Source organism: Heterodontus francisci, chromosome 1 (genome assembly GCF_036365525.1).
Source record: "Heterodontus francisci isolate sHetFra1 chromosome 1, sHetFra1.hap1, whole genome shotgun sequence".
NCBI lineage: Eukaryota > Metazoa > Chordata > Chondrichthyes > Heterodontiformes > Heterodontidae > Heterodontus > Heterodontus francisci.
In genome coordinates this window covers 102,275,125-102,295,251 of record NC_090371.1, presented here as the reverse complement: position 1 = coordinate 102,295,251, position 20,127 = coordinate 102,275,125, and the positions used below count along the sequence as shown (strand labels likewise).

Here is a 20,127-nt window from a genome sequence, read left to right as displayed (position 1 = left end):
AGAAAGGAAATTGCGAGGATTCAGGTGCAGCATGTTCCTGTAAAGGTGAAGAGTAAGTCCAATAAGTCCAGGGAACTCTGAATGTCAAGGGATATAGATGATTGGATAAGGAAAAAAAAGGAGGCGTATAGCAGATTCAGAGTGCTGAAAACAGCAGAGGCCTGAGTGGAGTGTAGAAAGTGTAGGGGAGTACTTAAGTAATTAGGAGAGCGAAGAGGGGGCATGAAAAATCACTGGCAGACAAGATAAAGGAAAATCCCAAGGCATTTTATAAGTATGTTAGGGGCAAGAGGATAACCAAGAAAAAAGTGGGGCCCATTAGGGATCTAAGAGGCAATCTGTGTGTGGAGCCGGAGGACATAGGTGAGGTTTTGAATGATTACTTTTCATCTGTGTTCACTATGGAGAGGGACGATGTAGGTGTAGTGATCAGGGAAGGGGGATTGTGATATACTTGATCAAATTAGCATTGAAAAGGAGGAAGTATTAGCTGTATTAGCAGACTTAAGGGTGGTTAAATCTCCAGGCCCAGTTGAGATGTATCCCAGGCTGCTATGTGAGGCAAGCGAGGAGATAGAGAGGGTTCTGACACAAATTTTCAAATCCTCTCTGGCCACAGGAGAAGTGCCAGAGGACTGGAGAACAGCGAATGTGGTACCATTGTTCAAGAAGGGTAGCAGGGATAGACCAGGTAATTATAGGCCTGTGAGTCTAACATCAGTGCTGGGAAATTATTGGAAAAAATTCTGGGAGACAGGATTAATCTCCATTTGGAGAGGCAGGGATTAATCAGGGATCGTCAGCATGGCTTTGTCAGGGGGAGATCGTGTTTAACAAATTTGATTTAATTTTTCGAGGAGGTGACGAGAGGTGTAGATGAGGGTAAAGCAGTTGATGTAGTCTACATGGACTTCAGTAAGGCTTTTGATAAGATCCCGCATGGGTGATTGGTTAAGAAAGTAACAGCCCATGGGATCCAGGGTAATTTAGCAAATTGGATTCAAAATTGGCTTAGTGGCAGGAGGCAGAGGGTGATGGTCGAGGGTTGTTTTTGCGAGTGGAAGCCTGTGACCAGTGGTGTACCACAGGGATCGGTGCTGGGACCCTTACTGTTTGTAGTGTACATTAATGATTTAGAGGTGAATATCGGAGGTATGATCAGTAAGTTCGCAGATGATACGAAGATTGGTGGTGTCGTAAATAGTGAAGAGGAAGGCCTTAGATTACAGGACGATATAGATGGGCTGGTAAGATGAGCGGAGCTGTGGCAAATGGTGTTTAATCCTGAGAAGTGTGAGGTGATGCACTTTGGGAGGACTAACAAGGCAAGGGAATACACAATGGATGGTAGGACCCTAGGAAGTACAAAGGGTCAGAGGGACCTTGGTGTGCTTGTCCATAGATCACTGAAGGCAGCAGCACAGGTAGATAGGGTGGTCAGGAAGGCATACTTGCCTTTATTAGCCGAGGCATAGAATATAAGAGCAGGGAGGTTATGATGGAGCTGTATAAAATGCTGGTTAGGCCACAGCTGGAGTACTGTGTACAGTTCTGGTGACCACACAATAGGAAGGATGTGATTGCAATGGAGAGGGTGCAGAGGAGATTCACCAGGATGTTGCCAGGGCTGGAGCATTTCAGCTATGAAGAGAGACTGGATAGGCTAGGGTTGTTTTCCTTGGAGTGGAGAAGGCTGAGGGGAGACCAGATTGAGGTATACAAAATTATGAGGGGCATTGATTGGATAGATAGGAAAAAACTTTTTCCCTTAGCGGAGAGATCAATAACTAGGGGGCATAGATTTAAGGTAAGGGGCAGGAGGTTTAGAGGGGAGTTGAGAAAACATTTTTTCACCCAGAGGGTGTTTGGAATCTAGAACACACTGCCTGAAGGGGTGGTAGAGGCAGGAACACTCACGACATTTAAGAAGTATTTAGATGAGCACTTGAAACGCCATTACATACAAAGCTACGGGCCAAGTGCGGGGAAGTGGGATTAGTTTTGGGCAGGTGCTTGATGGTCGGCGCAGGCGCGTTGGGCCGAAGGGCTTGTTTCGGTGCTGCAAAACTCTATGACTCTATGACTGTAACAGTGTGGCCTGATCAGGATCCTATGCAAGTTTAATGTAATTTCACTACTTTTAAATTCAATACCCCGAGAAATAAATCAGAATGCTTTATTAGCATTTTAATTGCTTTGCTAACCTACGCTTTAATGATTTGTTCACCTGTATCCCTAGATTCCTTGGCTCTCCCACCCTATTCTGTTCTTATTTTCTAAGGTGTAGGTGATGTTTCTACTTTTCTTAACAAAGCGCATCTCCTCATATATATCTATGTTAAAGTTCACTTGCCTCTTAATTGTCTAGTCTGCAAGTTTTCTAATGGGTTCTTGTATTATGTGGCATTCTTCCTGCTAGTTTGGTATCACCTGCAAAGTTTAATACTGAATTAATTGTTCTTATGTCCAAATCATTAAAGTGAGTAACAGTGGTCTCAGCACTGATCCTTGTGGAATACCAATTTCTACATTTCTTCAATCTGAATAACTACCCTTACTCCTATTCTCTGCTTTGAGTTTTTTTTAGCCCTTTTTTATCCATTCAGTTATTTGTCCCAACTCCATCTTTGTTAATAGCCGACTGTGTGGTAACATGAATTTTTTTTTGAAAATCCAAGTATCTGACATCTGCTGCATTACCCTTGTCTACTCTTTCCGTTATCTCTTCAAAGAATTTTAATTCTGGTTGGGAATTGGGGGTGCACAACCTAAACCATCGGGAACCCTAGAATTTGAGGCCAGGGTGAATTTAATACCCGAGGCTCATTTTATTCTCCCAACGCTGACTTCTGCCTGAAGCTGGTGAGGATGATGCCATCGCTGATTGGAGGCTGTTGAAATTTGCATGGAAGAAGGGGGGTCAGGTTGTTGCAAGGGACCCACAGAAATAGTACCTAGAATGGTAAAAGAGCTGGAACCTGTCATAGCCGCTAAGCGCACTGCACTGTTGAAATACAAGAAAGCTCCCAGTGAGCTAACATCTGTAGCACTTAAAGTAGCCAGAAGCACTGAAAAAGAGCAGCCAGGCACTGTGCAAATGACTACTGGCAACACCAATGCAGTCGTATTCAGCTGGCCTCCAACACTGGAAACATCAGAGGAAAGTATGATGGCATTAAGAGAGCTTTTGGGCCAACCATCAAGAAGATCGCCCCCCCCTCAAGTCTAAATCAGGGGAAACGATCACTGACCAACACAAGCAAATGGACCGCTGGGTGGAGCACTACCTAGAACTGTACTCCAGGGAAAATGTTGTCACTGAAACCGCCCTCAATGCAGATCAGTCTCTGCCAGTCATGGATGAGCTGGATGAACAGCCAACAAAATCGGAACAGTGATGCCATTGATTCTCTAGCCAGTGGAAAAGCCCCTGGAAAGGATGGCATTACCCCTGAAATAATCAAGAGTGCCAAGCCTGTTATACTCTCAGCATTCCATGAATTGCTTTGCCTGTGCTGGGATGAGGAAGCAGCACCACAGGACATGCACGATGCCAACATCATCACCCTCCATAAGAACCAGGGTGGCCGCGGTGACTGCAACAACTACCGTGGAATCTCCCTGCTCAGCATAGTGGGGGAAAATCTTCGCTCGAATCGTTTTAAACAGACTCCAGAAGCTGGCTGAGCGTGTCTACCCTGAGGCACAGTGCGGCTTTCGAGCAGAGAGATCCACCATTGACATGCTGTTCTCCCTTCACCAGCTACAGGAGAAATGCCGCAAACAACAGATGCCCCTCTACGTTGCTTTCATAGATCTCACCCGAAGCCTTTGACCTCGTCAGCAGACGTGGTCTCTTCAGACTACTAGCAAAGATCAGATGTCCAGCAAAGCTACTAAGTATCATCACCTCATCCGATGACAATATGAAAGGCACAATTCAACATAGCGGTGCCTCATCAGACCCCTTTCCTATCCTGAGTGGTGTGAAACAGGGCTGTGTTCTCGCACCTACACTGTTTGGGATCTTCTTCTCACTGCTGTTCTCACATGCGTTCAAGTCTTCAGAAGAAGGAACTTTCCTCCACACAAGATCAGATGGCAGGTTGTTCAACCTTGCCCGTCTAAGAGCGAAGACCAAAGTACAGAAAATCCTCATCAGGGAACTCCTCTTTGCTGACGATGCTGCATTAACATCTCACACTGAAGAGTGTCTGCTGAGACTCATCAACAGGATTGCGGCTGCCTGCAATGAATTTGGCTTAACCATCAGCCTCAAGAAAACGAACATCATGGGACAGGATGTCAGAAATGCTCCATCCATCAATATCGGCGACCACGCTCTGGAAGTGGTTCAAGAGTTCACCTACCTAGGCGCAACTACAACCAGCAACGTGTCTCTCAATGCAGAAATCAACAAGGGCATGGGAAAGGCTTCCACTGCTATGTCCAGACTAGCCAAGAGGGTGTGGGAAAATGGCGCACTGACACGGAACACAAAAGTCTGAATATTTCAAACCTGTGTCCTCAGTACCTTGCTGTACGGCAGTGAGGCCTGGCCAACACATGTCAGCCAAGAGCGACGTCTCAACTCATTCCATCTTCGCTGCCTCAGGAGAATCCTTGGCATCAGATGGCAGGACCATATCTCCAACGCAGAAGTCCTCGAGGCGGCCAACATCCCCAGCATATACACCCTACTGAGCCAGCGGTGCTTGAGATGGCTTGGCCATGTGAGCCACATGGAAGATGGCAGGATCCCCCCAAGGACGCATTGTCCAGCGAGTTCATCACTGGTATCTGACCCACCGGCCGTCCATGTCTCTGCTTTAAAGACGTCTGCAAATGCGACATGAAGTCCTGTGACATTGACCACAAGTTGTGGGAGTCAGTTGCCAGTGATTGCCAGAGCTGGCGGACAGCCATAAAGGCGGGGCGAAAGTGTGGCGAGTCGAAGAGCCTTAGCAGTTGGCAGGAAAAAAGACAAAAGTGCAAGGAGAGAGCCAACTGTGTAACAGCCCCAACAACCAATTTTATCTGCAGCGCCTGTGGAAGAGTCTGTCACTCTCGAATTGGCCTTTATAGCCACTCCAGGCGCTGCTCCACAAACCACTGACCACTAGATGCTTCCCCATTGTCACTCGAGACAAGGAGGCCAAAGAAGAGAAGAAGAGAGTTGGCGGGTCAGTAAGGTTCGTGGGAGAAATCCATTGCAAGGGAAAGCGAAGGTACCCATATGGTGCCAGGAGCAGGATCCAGTATCACTGGCTTTGTACTATTGTCAAACGTTAAAATTACAAAAAGAATCTTTTACTGCTGCTGTTTTGTGATGTTGTTACATATTCTGCCTTTTATAATTTTGGTTTTCAATTGTATTCATTTTGAAATAATCAGCCAGAACATGTGGTGTTGTGAAGCAGCTCTGATAAGGACATATATGCGATGATTTTCACCTTTACCACTCACAGTAAACTGGTGAAGCGAATTGCGTACCTGTCATAGAAGCTGCCTATTTTTCATTTTCATTCTATAGTGACCATTTGATCCATTCCACCAGATTACTGCCTCAGCACTGAAGGTGAAAGTGACCCTCATAAACTCAATACCTTGCCCGAGCTCAATAATATATCTGACTAGTATATAAATCAAGTCACTGATCTTCAAAGTGTATAAATCAAGTCACAGAGTTTTTTTTTTATTCTTTCATGGGATGTGGGCGTCACAGGCCAGGCCAGCATTTATTGTCCATCCCTAATTGCCCTTGAACTGAGTGGCTTGCTAGGCCATGTAAGAGTCAACCACATTGCTGTGGATCTGGAGTCACATATAAGCCAGACCAGGTAAGGACAGCAGATTTCCTTCCCTAAAGGACATTAGTGAACCAGATGGGTTTTTACAACAATCAACAATGGTTTCATGGTCATCATTAGACTAGCTTCAAATTTCACCTTCTACTTTGGTGGGATTCAAACCCATGTCTTCAGAGCAATACCTGGGTTTTTGGGTTATTAGTCCAGTGACAATACCAGTACGCCACCGCCTCCCCGTAGATCTTCATAGTATATAAATCAAGTCACAGATCTTCATAATGGTATTTTATAATAATTGCAATAATTTTCAATGGTTAAGTCATCTTGACTGAGAGGTGTATTGTCTTTTAAACTTGAAGTTAAATGAGGTTTGTAAAGCTGCTGTCGACTGTTAATTGGCTAGGAGCTAATGTTGACTATTAAACACAAAGAATATGGAAAGTTGTTTTTCAAAAATCAAAGCAAATCTTGATAGTTGCTGGGAACACCAGTGAAACTGATGTCTATTGTGCATTTGACAACTTTTCATATTTAAAGACAACATGAAGGGGTAAAGCTTCCGTTACGGGCGCAATCGGCAATCTGGGTGCAAATTATGCTTGAAATTGCTGCATTAAAAATATTCATTGATATATTTAAGAGTGGTAACCTGGTGCAGTTTTATTTATGCAGTCAAAATGGGTTGATTACAAAAAGTAAGCTTTTTAAAAAGAGTATTTAGACAACCACCTGTAACTAACTTGATTTTAAATCACTGAAAATAACTTTAAAAAAACGATACTGAAGCATTTCATTGGTGTACACTACTCAATTTCTTAGTAAATTAAATATTTTTTTATATTTAAAAACTTTTAACATGTTCTTTCTAGTGACTTTGTGGCTAAAAAAAAAAGCTTAATTTGAAGAGCTTCCTTGAATGACTGCAAATGCGGACAATTGGACGAAATTTGCCATTCTCTTCATTTCGATCTGGGGATGGGGCCAGGTATATGGATCCAGCACAATGTTTTCAAATCAGAGTATAAGATTGCAGAAACTCAGTTTTGCTCACCATAACTTGAACTTAAAATTCATCATTCTTTTATGCTGGGTTGATTAATTTCAGATGAATTGTACGCTAGCAGAAACTCTAGGCCGAAGAGTCAGTCGGAAAAATACGACGGCATTAATGGCAAATAGAGTTTGCTCGGTATCAACTGTCGATCTGTGAACAATGACCCCGATTGTAATTCCATTTAAGTGGGTGGTGCCATGCACAACAACAACTTATATTTAGATAGCACCTTTAATGTAATAAAACATCCCAAAGCGCGTCACAGGAGCATTATAAAACAAAATATGACACCCAAACAACATAAGGAGTTATTAGGTCAGATGACCAAAACTTGGCCAAAGAGCTAGGTTTTAAGGAGTATCTCAAAGGAGGAAAGCAAGGTAGAAAGGCCGAGAGGTAAAGGGAGAGTATTCCAAAGGTTGGGACTTCGGTAACTGAAGGTGCAGTCGCCAATGGTGAAATAATTAAAATTGGGGATGCTCAAGAGGGCCAGAATTAGAAAAGTACAGATATCTCGGAAGGTTGTGGGGCTGGAGGAGATTATAGAGATAGGGAGGGGCGAGGCCAGCGAGTGATTTGAAAACAAGGAGGAGAATTTTAAAATCAAGATGTTGCTTGACTGGGAGCCAGTGTAGGTCAACAAGCACAGGGTGATAGATGAGTGGGAGTTCAGACATGGGCAGCAGAGTATTGGATGACCTCAAGTTTACGGAGGGTAGAATGTGGGAGACCAACCAGGTGTGTGTTGGAATAGTCAAGTCTAGAGGTAACAAAGCCATGGTTGAAGGTTTCAGTGCAGATGAGCTGAGAGAGGGCAAAGTCAGGCGATGTTACAGAGGTGGAAATAAGTGGTCTTAGTGATGGTGTGAATATGAGCTCGGAAGCTCATCTCGGGGTCTTGAACATAGAAAATTACACAAAGTGCTTCACTGAAGCATAAGCAATAATTGGACAGCAATCAAAGATGGAAATATTAAAAAGATGACCAAAATCTTTTCAAAGAGATGGGTTTTAAGGAGAGTCTTAAAGGAGTATGTGAAGTGAAAGAGTTTAAGGAGGCATAGGAAGTGGCTGATCGCACCACCACCAATGGTAGGCCAAAAGGAGAGGGAATGTATAAGTGGCTGGTTGGAGGAACAGAGTGTTTGGGAGGGTGCGGGGGTGGAGGCTGTATTGCTGGAGGAGGGTGCAGGGACAGGAAGTGTCAAGGCTGTGGAGAGATTTAAACATGAAGAGGAGTTTTTAAATTGAGGCACTAGGGCATAGGGAACCAATGTAGGTCAGCAATGATGGGGAAGATGCGTAAGCCAGACTTGGTATGGGCGTTTTGGATGAGCTGAAGTTTGTGGCAGGTGTCATGCTGGCCAGGCGAGCATTGGAATAATTGACATGATGGTCGTGATCTTGCTAACAAACTGGACTCCCTCCTTTACTGTGTATAGCTTAAAATCATTGTCTGAAAATAATTGCTTCTTCTGAATTTTGTTGCCTCTGTGTTAACCGTAAAAAATGCCAGAATAAACCAGTAGTTTTTGCAGCTTGGATTGACAGCATTTCAGACTGTGGTCACTTGAATAATCACTCCCTTCAGTCAGGAAACCTTAAGCCCAACCTGTTCTGTTAGTAAGCTATCAGTGCATTTCCTGAGCGAAAGCAAGATAGCAAATACAAACAACAGTGCTGCATAGAACATACACACTGAATCAACTGGAAGGGTTATGTGCTCTCAACAGTGAGATATTAGCATTGCGAAAATGTCCCCTGTTCAATAAATGATAGTTAGTAATGAAGGAAAAAGGAACTGTGAAGAAATGTTGGAAGGACAGTTTAGTAATGAAGGAAAATGGAACTAATGGTTATGTAGCTGTGCTGTGAGGATGAAAAATGAGTCTGCCAACAAGCTGTGAATACTTCACGTCTCTCGAGAAAGTGGCTAGGTACAGGAGTGCTTACCTTCATGGGTCACCATATGCCATTAATAAACCTATTGACATCCAGCACCGACGATTATGGTAATACTTCCATTTTTTTCATTAATGTACTGATTTAAAATTAGTTTGATAGATGCACGCAATGTTCACATGAGGTTTGTGTTTCTGCAGGCTTCTGTTTTATTCAGTGCTACAGCTGTGTCCCTTTTGGTGTAATAAGTAACTTTTTATACGTCATGTGCAAGATAATTGGGAATCAGCTTGTTTTAACTTTACAGCAATTGTATACTAAAACAGTAGAGGTGCCTTTTTAATGACTGTTGATTCGCCTAAATTTGAGTATACAGTTACACTTTTTATGGGATGAGCTTCTGATTAACAATTAAGACAATGATTAATAGCGAACATTTCTTTGAAATAGGAAAGGTACATCAGATTGGATGGTTAAAGAATGAATAATGAAGTTATGTATTTTATATTTACAAAAGCATACTTTATTTACCACAATAAATGACATTGTCATCTGTTAAACTGTGCAGTATTGAATTAATTGCCAGACAACACTTAATATTGGGTTGAAAATCTCTCATTATGTCTCTGGTTGTTGCACAGTCATGTTCAAGACGAGGCAGCAACTGGTCAAAGTGCACTTTGTCAACAGAATGCCACACAGCTATGACATTTGCTACACAAAGAAAAACAGATATCTGCATAAACTGAAATCTAGGTGAATGGCACACATATCATTTGGTTGGCCTGAGTCTTCAGCGCGAGAGTGCTGCATTTTGAACTGACAGGCTTGCAAGGTCAAATCCCAGGCTCAGCTAATATTTAAATCTTGCCTGTTCAAATTGGAAAGGAAATGCTACTTCACAAACAAAATATACCTCTGTCATCTGGTAACACTGTAGCAACAGACTACCTGATTTTCAGTTGGAGGGAGGGCATTTCAATAGTCCAGATTGTTCAAATATTTTTACAATTAGGCTAAGACGTGGCTGTGGAAGATGGTGTCTGGGTAACTAAAAGATGAACTGGTAAGGAAACAAAAAAAACATAACTTTGTGCCATTAATGGAGCACTGCAAAAAACAAATAGTTCAGTAGATAAGTATGCCACCTAGTGCAGAACTGAGTGAATGAGATAAAGAGGCTTGGACCTTCGTCTGTACTGGTTTTGCTAATCCCAGCCCATATAGCATAAGGATGCTAAAATTGGTCTCAGTGCCCAGGGCTAAGGAGGGGGAAAATTTATCAGATTTCTCATTGTCAATTATTATTCAGTGACGCCTGCTAGAATGCAAATATGGGGCAAGCATAGAATTGTGCTATGATTCCTGTACAGCAAATACCTTTTGCACAATCACTCGGCTTGATTTTGTTCCCGGCCTGACACTGGGTTCTGTGGTGGGGTGGGGGGTGTGGAAAATCGGAACGGCAGCGGCTGCCACAGAACCTAATGCCAGGATTGCCGGGACCGATCTTCCTGGCAGCGGGGAAGCTCCGTGGCGGCCCCTCCACCGCTCTGTGACAGGAATCGACTTTGCATATTTAAATAACACATTTGCATGAATTAAAATATAAACCGCAACGATCTTACCTTCAGTTCCTGATCCTCAGTGCGATGAGCGGCACTTTCATGCCTTCACTTCCTTGTCCAGGGAAAGCAGGCACCACCAAAGTGGGAAAGGGGTGAACTCTGCACTCTGATGGGTGGGGGTGGGGGTGGTGCGTGAAGGGGTGAACGCTACACTTCGTGTATAGGGAAGTGGGGAAAGGATGCACTGTGCACATTTTACATAGGGAAGGGCGTCGCCAATGCTGCCCCCAAAACATGATTGGGGGAGACGGTCGCCGTCAATATGTAAAGTGGCTGCCCGCCGCAGAATCGCGGCGGCACAGCGGTGTGGGTCCCATGGGGGGATGGCTGCCATTTTCCACACCTGCCGCTGCTCCCAACAGCGGGAGTACAAAATCCAGCCCACTGTCTGGACTCACACAAGAAGAGTGACCACTTGAATTAGGTGCTGGATGGCTGTTTTTGATCATGGTGTTGCTCCCCAGCAGTAGTTTGCACCTTCAGGAAAGTAATGGAGAAGTTGGGAGACAAACGGGTTAATCTAGTTAATAAGTGTTACAAGGTCTTGTCTTTTTTTCAGTTTTGTCTAACCAGTTACAAAAATTTATTTTTAATGCACTAATTGGATAGATTTAATATTTGGGTTATTCATTTGGGAAAAAAGTGCTTTTCTAATCTAGTCCACAATCAGTAATTGGTAATCTGTTGAGCTATTTTTCAACTTACATTATATCAATAGATTAATTGAGGATACAGTAGTGTAGTTGATTTGTTACTAGACAAGTAATCCAGAGGCTTGGACTAATAATCCAGAGAATGTGAGTTCAAATCCCATCATGGGAGTTAGAAGAAAAAAATATCCAAGAAACTGTCAGATTGTTGATAAAACCCAACTGATTCACTAATGTCCTTAAGGGAAGGAAAGCTGCTGTCCTTACCTAACCTGGCCTATATATGATTCCAGTCTCCCACCAATGTGATTAACTCTCAACTAGCCTCTGAAGTGGCGTAGAAAGCTACTCAGTTGTATCAAACCATGCTACAGTGATTCAAGTAGAAGGCTCACCACCACCACCACATTCTTAGATCAGTTAGGAATGGGACTTGACACGGATACTCAGATTCAAGAATGAATTTCTAAAAAAACTGCTCTTGGATGTATGACAAGATATTTAAATTAGATATTTATTATTAGATATGCCCCATTAGATATCCTCGGTATATCTAAGGTACTAAACTTCAGCCTATCTGCGTGGCAGCAGTTTAACCTTACTCTGCTTTTGAAGTAGCTATGTTTGCAGCAGACACTTTATCATGTTGTCTCAATAAAAGTTGTCTGGTCCTTGTATTTATGGTACTTTATCTGTTTTACAAGTCATTTAAAAATTTATGAAGAGTGTTATATGTGTGTTTTTAATTCATAGAAAGATAATAGGTAATGAAACCCTTTGTGGTTGTATTCACCTATTTGTATGACTATTTTTCAAGTTCCCCTTGATTTTAACTAATTTAAAATGTGGCATTTTTAAACTGAAAATCTGATGCTCTCATCAGTAATGCAGCCTTCAATAAATTATTTATATTATTAAGCGATGGGCCTTTCACACATACCATTTTTTGCAATTTACGATCTTTGTAAGTGAACCAGGATTGTGTTGATGCTGATGACAGGTGTACACATTTCCTTATAGTATTGTGTATATCGTTATGAAAGTTATTAATTCCCCAACAGTGAGCTGAAATTTATACCTCCGCTGCCGATTACGGCAGTGGGCGAAAGCAATGGCGACCCGCCCACGCAGGCCACATGTCGCGGAGTCGCCGTGATCCTAAGCGCGGAGGCTCATTTAAATAGCCGGGATGGACCGCCTCCCTCCCCAGCCGATGATATGGATGGGCAGGCTGTCCGTCCCCGGCAATGGTGTCAGCTGCCTGTGCACATACGCTGACACCATTTTTAAAGGGCTTCAAGCCCTACCATTCAATTTAAATATTTAAAGAAACAGTTAATAAAAAAAATTAAATACATTTATTTTGCCCCTCTCCCACACCCCCATGACCATAACTGATTTTACATGAGCCAGGCCCTTAATTAGCCTCGGACAGGATTTACGCCCCTCTAAGACAGGAGGTCCCACCTCCAAGAGCTGCTGGCCAATCAGTAGGCTGGCATGTTCTTCAGACCCAGCAGTGCCACCAGGAGAGGTGGCCACTTTGGGGACTGTACCCAGCGAGAGGAACAGCAATGGAGGAGGCCCTGGAATAGAGGTAAATGTGTGGGGCATCGCCAGGGACATTCGGCTGAGCCCCATTGAGGGGGGGAGGGGGGGGCAGTCGGTCAAGAGGGGAGGTGGAGGTGCTCCAGTGTGGGTGTCCTGTGCCGTGGGGCGGGCCTTTCATGGGGCACAGCGTTCCTGATCAGAATGGCCCTACCACAAGCCACAAGGAAGCTGCCAGATTTTACTGGGCTGACTCCTCAGCTGGACAAGTGCCCATCCACCACTGGTAATATACCAGTGGCAGTGGGAGGAGGCCCTTAAGTGGCAATTAATTGGCCACTTAAGGGCCATAATTGACCTGGCGCTGGCGGGCCACTTGTTGCCTCACCCACCACGTAACATTTCAGCGGGGACAGCAGGCGACAGGAACAGCACCCCGGCCCCAAATACATTTTGGCTGCATTTGCTGACAACACCACCACTAGGTGGCGCTGCAATGGCACATGCGCAAATGCAGCCTGTGCCACTAAAACATCACAGTCTGCAATGTCAGGCAGCTGCCAGTATTAAAGATGGCGCTGCTCTAATAATCACACGATGCCAACCTAAACACATGGCAGCATACAATGGCCAGAGGGGAGGGAGGGAGCGGGCCAATGGGGAGCAAGTGGGCCGGGGAGGGAGCCAGCAGGCAGGTGGGTGAGCCAACGGTCGGGGGTGTGGCAAGCGGGCAGCGAGCGAGCGGTCGGGGAGGGTGGGGGGGTGGTGAGCGAGCGGGCCAGGTGCTGTGATCGAGCAGGTGGGGGCTGTGAGCGAGCGGAAGGGGGGGTGGTGGTGAGTGAGCAGGCGGGCGGCGGGGGGAAGGAGGAGAGCGCACCCGCCACCAGCAAGGTCTTCGGCCGAGCTCTCCCCGCACCAGCTCTCTCCCCACACCCGCTCTCTACCCGCACCCGTTCTGTACCCGCTCCCCAGACCCCCTCTCCCCCCCAGACCCCCAGATCCCTTCTCCCCCCATCCCTACTCTCTCCGGCCCGGATCCCCCCACCATCTGCCCGTGTTGCGATGACGTCATCTGCGCATGCGCCAACCCCATCTACCCATGTTACGCGATGACGTCATCGCATGCGCCAACCAGTCCTGGCACTGCAGAACGCAGCGCATGCGCAGAGGGTAGGAACCAATCTGCGCATGTGCGCAGTTTGGCGCAGTCCGATGACATAAGCTGCCGGCTGCGTTGTCAGTAATCACTTTGATAAATTTTATGCCCCCCCAGCCTGCTCACACCTATCCACCCTTTTACAGAATGGTGCAGATTCAATCAACGAGAGGAGAAAATTACATAGAAATGGACAGTTGGGTTGTTATGATCCCCATGGAGACCACCAACAAACAAAAAGAATCAAAACCACTGATAGACACGCAATTTAGGAAACCAAACCAAATGGATAAGTTTTCACTTTTATAAATTTTATTTTAACATTCAAACCAAATCCAACATAAATTAAACATGAAGCAACAGATACTGTATGGCCGTGTCTGGTTAGTTGGCTACTTTAAGTAACAGAAACAATTCCTGGACACGGTCTTCACTTTCTTCTGCTTGCTGGCGCTCCACTCCTTCTTAATCTGCCTGATCCATGGAGAACTCTGTCCCCTTTAATCTGGTTCTAACCAGTGTCATTTGCCCCAGAAATCTGAAGATTTTTTTCAGGTTCCGTTTCAGTTTTGGTTTCCATTTCTGTTTCCGTTTTTATATTCTATTTCTGTTTTAACTCTAGTTTCCCTTTCAATTAGGGTCTGTCTTAAAAAAAGAAACATTGCAACCACAGATTCCATCACAGGATGAGCAAAACAAAAATGATTCGGACTGTTAAATTCAGCCAATTTGAAAAAAAAAGAAATTTTATACTGCATCAAAACAAAATGTAAATTTGCAACAATCTTTTTAATTATGAAGGTTTTCAACTTGAATGGAAGTAGCACAGTGTCAAGATAAAAGAGATCCAGGGGTATTGCTATACTTGGTACCATGGGTTGGCAACGTGTCCATACACAGACACCAGTGTCCATGGTAAAAAGATTTTGAGGTCCATGGCTGGTAATTTCAGAATTTGAGAAATTTCCCATTGGCTTCTTCTTTCTGACTAGACAAGCTTTAAAAAAAAATTGCAACTGTCAGTTTCACAGCTGACAGGTGCTGAAAGCAGGAACGGCACTTCCAAACTTCGGACAGCTTTGTGGTTTTCTGGTGGGCTTTTAAAAAGAAATTGGAACCCACCAGAAAACCATGAAGGTGTCTGAAGTGCTCTCAGCACCAGTCAGCCATGAAACTGACAGTTGCAATTTTAAAAAAATTGGCCAACCACAATGTTGCTCTGCTGTTGGTTCCTGTTGTCAGCAACTGTCAGAGTGAGAGAGAGAGGAAGGGTGGGGGTGGGGGGGGGAACAGAAAGAGGTGGGGACAGAGAGAGAGAGGAGGGGAGTCAGAGAGGGGGCGGGGACAGAGAGAGAGGGGGTCAGAGAGAGAGAGACAGACAGACAGACAGAGAGAGGGGGTCAGAGGGAGAGGGGGACACAGAGAGGGGGGACAGAGAGGGAGAGTGAGAGGAGACACAGAGAGAGAGAGGGGGGGACAGAGAGAGCGGGGTGACACAGAAGGGGAGGACAACACAGAGAGGGGAGCAACACAAAAAGGGGGGGCCAAAACAGAGAGGAGTGACACTAGTTCAGCCTCCTTGCATCCAGTTCTGGGGGCCGCACTTTAGAAAAGACATGAGGGCATTGCAGAGAGTACGGAAAAGATTCACGAGAATAGAAACATAGAAAATAGGAGCAGGAGTAGGCCATTCGGCCCTTCGGGCCTGCTCTGCCATTCATAAAAGATCATGGCTGATCGTCTAATTCAGTACCCTGTTCCCGCTTTCTCCCCATATCCCTTGATCCTTTTGGCATTAAGAAATATATCTGTCTCCTTCTTGAATATATTTAATGACTTGGCCTCCACTGCCTTCTGTGGTAGAGAATTCCACAGGTTCACCACCCTCTGAGTGAAGAAACTTCTCCTCATCTCGGTTCTAAATGGCATTCCTCATATCCTGAGACTATGACCCAGGTTCTGGACTCCCCAGCCATCGGGAATATCCTCCCTGCATCTAACCTGTCTAGTCCTGTTAGAATTTAATAGGTTTCTATGAGATCCCCTCTCATCTTCTGAACTCTAGTGAATATAGGCCTAGTCGACCCAATCTCTCCTCATACGTCAATACTGCCATCCCAGGAATTAACCTGGTAAATCTTCTTTGCACTCCCTCCATGGCAGGAACATCCTTCCTCAGATAAGGAGACCAAAACTGCACACAATACTCAAGATGTGGTCTCACCAAGGCCCTGTATAACTGCAGTAAGACATCCTTGCTCCTGTACTCAAATCCTCTTGCAATGAAGGCCAACATACCATTCGCCTTCCTAACTGCTTGCTGCACCTGAATGCTTGCTTTCAGCGACTGGTGTACAAGGACACCCAGGTCTCGTTGCACCTCCCCCTTTCCCAATCTATCACTATTCAGCTAATAATCTGCCTTTCTGCTTTTACAACCAAAGTGGATAACCTCATATTTATCCACATTATACTGCATCTGCCATGCATTTTCCCACTCACCCAACTTGTCCAAATCATATTGGAGCCTCTTTGCATCCTCCTCACAGCTCACATTCACCCTCAGCTTTGTGCCGTCTGCAAACTTTAGTTCCTTCACCCAAGTCATTAATATATATTGTGAATAGCTGGGGTCCTAGCACTGATCCCTGCGGTACCCCACTAGTCACTGCCTGCCACCCAGAAAAAGACCTGTTTATTCCTACTCTCTGTTTCCTGTCTGTCAACCAATTCTCAGTCCATGCCAGTAAATTACCCCCAATCCCATGTGCTTTAATTTTGCACACTAACCTCTTATGTGGGACCTTATGGAAAGCTTTCTGAAAATCCAAATACACCACATCCACTGGTTCTCCCTTATCTATTCTACTAGTTACATCCTCAAAAACTCCAGTAGATTTGTAAAGCATGATTTCCCTTTTGTAAACCCATACTGACTTTGTCCAATCCCGTTTATGCTTTCCAGTTGTTCTGTTATCACATCCTTTATAATAAACTCTAGCATTTTCCCCACTACTGATGTATGGCTAACCAGTCTGTAATTCCCTGTTTTTTCTCTCCCTCCTTTTTTAAATAGTGGAGTTACATTTGCCACCCTCCAATCTGTAGGAACTGCTCCAGAGTTGATAGAATTTTGGAAGATGACCACCAATGCATCCACTATTTCCAGGGCCACTAATAGAAGTGGCCCTGGGGATTTGTCAGCCTTTAACCCCATTAATTTCCCTAGCACTATTTTTTTACTAATATTGGTTTCCTTCAGTTCCTCCCTCTCATTAGACCCTTGGTTCCCTAATGTTTCTGGGAGGTTATTTGTGTCCTCCTTTGTGAAGACAGAATCAAAGTCTGTGTTTGCCATTTCTTTGTTCCCCATTATAATTTCCCCCGTTTCTGACTGTAAGGGACTATTCTTTTTCTCTTCACATATTTATAGAAGCTTTTACAGTCAGTTTTTATGTTCCCCACAAGTTTACTCTCATACTCTATTTTCCCCTGCTTAATCAACCTCTTTGTCCTCCTTTGCTGAATTCTAAACTGCTCCCAATCCTCAGACTTGCTGCTTTTTCTGGCAATTTTATAAGCCTCCTCTTTGGATCTAATACTATCCCTAATTTCTTTTGTAAGCCACAATTAAGCCACCTTTCCAGTTTTATTTTTGCGTCAGACAGGAATGAATAATTGTTGTAATTCATGCACACGTTCTTTAAATATTATCCATTGCCTATCAACCATCAACCCTTTTAGTAAAGTTCCCCAATCTACCATAGCCAACTCGTGCCTCATACCTTCATAGTTTCCTTTTTTTAGATTCAGGACCCTAGTTTCGAATTCAACTACCATACTCTCCATCTTAATGAAGAATTCTATCATGTTATGGACGCTCCTCCCCAAGGGAGGATTGTTAATTAATCCTTTCTCATTGAGCAATATCCAGTCTAAAATGGCCTGTTCTCTAGTTGGTTCCTCAACGTATTGGTCTAAAAAACAATCTCGTACACACTCAAGGAAATCCTCCTCCACAGAATTACTGCTAATTTGGTTTGACCTATCTATATGTAGATTAAATTCATCCATGATTACAGTTGTACCTTTATTGCATGCATCTCTAATTTCCTGTTTAATGCCATCCCTTACATCTCCATTACTGTTTGGTAAAGGCCTGCTTGGGTCTGGAAAAAAAAACCTGACCCGAACCTGACAGAACCACATCGGACCCGAGCCCCACCCAGCCCGAGTCCTTCAATTTCTTTCCCGCGCCGACCTGACCCAACCCAACCATTGGAATGTTCACTTTCTCTAGTTGACAGCATTTGTTTTACATCCATAGTGCACTCACTGTACTTACCACTTTTGGATGGATGGAATGGAAGGAAGCTGCAATATGAGCGCGATGACGTCATAGAGGTGCTCACTCGCTGACTGCACAGACTCAGAGTCTGTGGAGTCCGGATGCATATTTCCCTCCTTGACGTCCCGAATTCCCAGCTCAGGCAGGCTTTTCAAATTTTGACGCTTACTTACTCAACTTCCCTTTTCCTCCCAGCAGAGCAAATGAGAGTACTGTGTGTGTCCACCCCAGACCTGGCACAACCCGGACCCGGCCCGACCCATACCTGGCCCAACCCGACCCGAGCCCGAAAGCCGGACCCAGAAGACACACGTCGTCGGGTCCCGTCGGGTTCGTGTTGGGTAGCAGGCCTTTACTGTTTGGGGGCCTATAGACAACACCTACCAACGTTTTCTGCCCCTTGGTGTTTCTTAGCTCCACCATACAGATTCCACATCATGATTGTCCGAGCCAAAATCCTTCCTCGCTATTGCATTGATTTCCTTCTTTACTAACAATGCTACTCCTCCTCCTTTCCCTTTTTGCCTGTCCTTCCTAAATATTGAATACCCCAGGATGTTCAGTTCCCATCCTTGGTCACCCTGCAGCCATGTTTCAGTAATCGCAACTATATCATAACCGTTTATATCTATTTGCACTGTTAATTCATCTACCTTATTGCGAATGCTCCACGCATTAAGACACAATGCCTTTAGACGTCTTTTTAACATTGTTAGTCATCTTAGCTTTATTTTGCACTATGGCCCCACTTGTTTCCCGCCCTTGTTTTCTCTGGCTTCCACTTTTGCTTCTTGCCTTTCTGTCTTTCATTTTTATCCTTGTTTCCCCCTCCTCTGAATTCCTGCTCAGATTTCCATCCCCCTGCCATTCTAGTTTAAATCCTCCCTGACAGCACTAGCAAACACCGCCCACCGCCCCCACCACCCCCACCGAGGAAATTGGTCCCGGTCCTGCCCAGATGCAACCCATCCAGCTTGTACTCATCCCACCTTCCCCAGAACTGGTTCCAATGTCCCAGGAATCTGAATCCCTTCCCCTACACCATTTCTCTAGCCACGTATTCATCTGATATGTCCTGCTATTTCTGCTGTCACTAGCACGTGGCACTGGTAGTAATCTTGAGATTACTACCTTTGAGGTCCTACTTTATAATTTACATCCCAACTCCCTATATTCAGCTTGTAGGACCTCATCCCTCTTTTTTACCTATGTCGTTGGTACCGATATGTACCACAACAACTGGCTGCTCGCCCTCCCCCCTCAGAATGCCCAGCAGCCGCTCAAAGACATCCTTGACCCTAGCACCAGGGAGGCAACATACCATCCTGGAGTCTCATTTGCTGCCGCAGAAACGCCTGTCTGTTCCCCTTACGATTGAATCCCCTATCACCATAGCCCTGCCACTCTTCTTCCATCCTGTGGTGTGACCACCTCGCTAAGCGTGGTATCCACGACGATCTCAGCATCACGGATGCTCCACAGTGAATCCACCCGCAGCTCCAGCTCCGTAATGCGGGTAGCCAGTAGCTGCAGATGGATACACTTCCTGCACACATGGTCGTCAGGGACACTGGAAGCATCCCTGATTTCCCACATAGCGCAGGAGCAGCATATCACGGGGCGGAGCTCTCCTGCCATGACTTACCTTTAGATTACTTAGTTACTCCCTTTAATTAAAAATACTAATTATGCTAGGGGCCTTGTTCTACTCTAAACACTACACACTCTACAATCTAAAGTCCTTACCCTTACTTTTAAAGCTACTGATAAATCCTACTAAAAATCAATACAGTTCACTAGTTAGAATAGACCTTACTCAAAAAAAAAGCCACTCACTTGTTCCTTATTATTAAGCTAATTACACATGCACCCTAACACTGGTGTACTAACTCAGCTATTTAGAGTTATTCCCTAACAGCAGTTACTCACCAACCAATCACCTTGCAGCTTTCCTGTGACATCACTGCTCACTTTGTTTTCAAACTCTGGCGCGCCTGGACTCCTCTCCACTGCTCTCCCGGAAGGTAAGTG

The 20,127-nt window shown here is 44.8% G+C and overlaps 1 protein-coding gene across 5 annotated transcripts in view; it reads left to right on the top strand.

Moving 5' to 3' along the window:
* pde4d (phosphodiesterase 4D, cAMP-specific) overlaps window positions 1-20,127 on the top strand; it is a 1,078,190-nt gene that overhangs the window by 518,851 nt on the left and 539,212 nt on the right. Inside the window, exon 1 of one of the 5 annotated variants that reach the window (XM_068033703.1) lies at window positions 8,579-8,876. The exons of the other annotated variants lie outside the window; for them this stretch is intronic. Within the exon in view, the coding sequence (XP_067889804.1) occupies window positions 8,749-8,876 (128 nt within the window). The 5' untranslated portion in view covers window positions 8,579-8,748. Of the gene's footprint in view, window positions 1-8,578; window positions 8,877-20,127 lie in introns of those variants that run through there. 5 annotated transcript variants of the gene reach the window in all.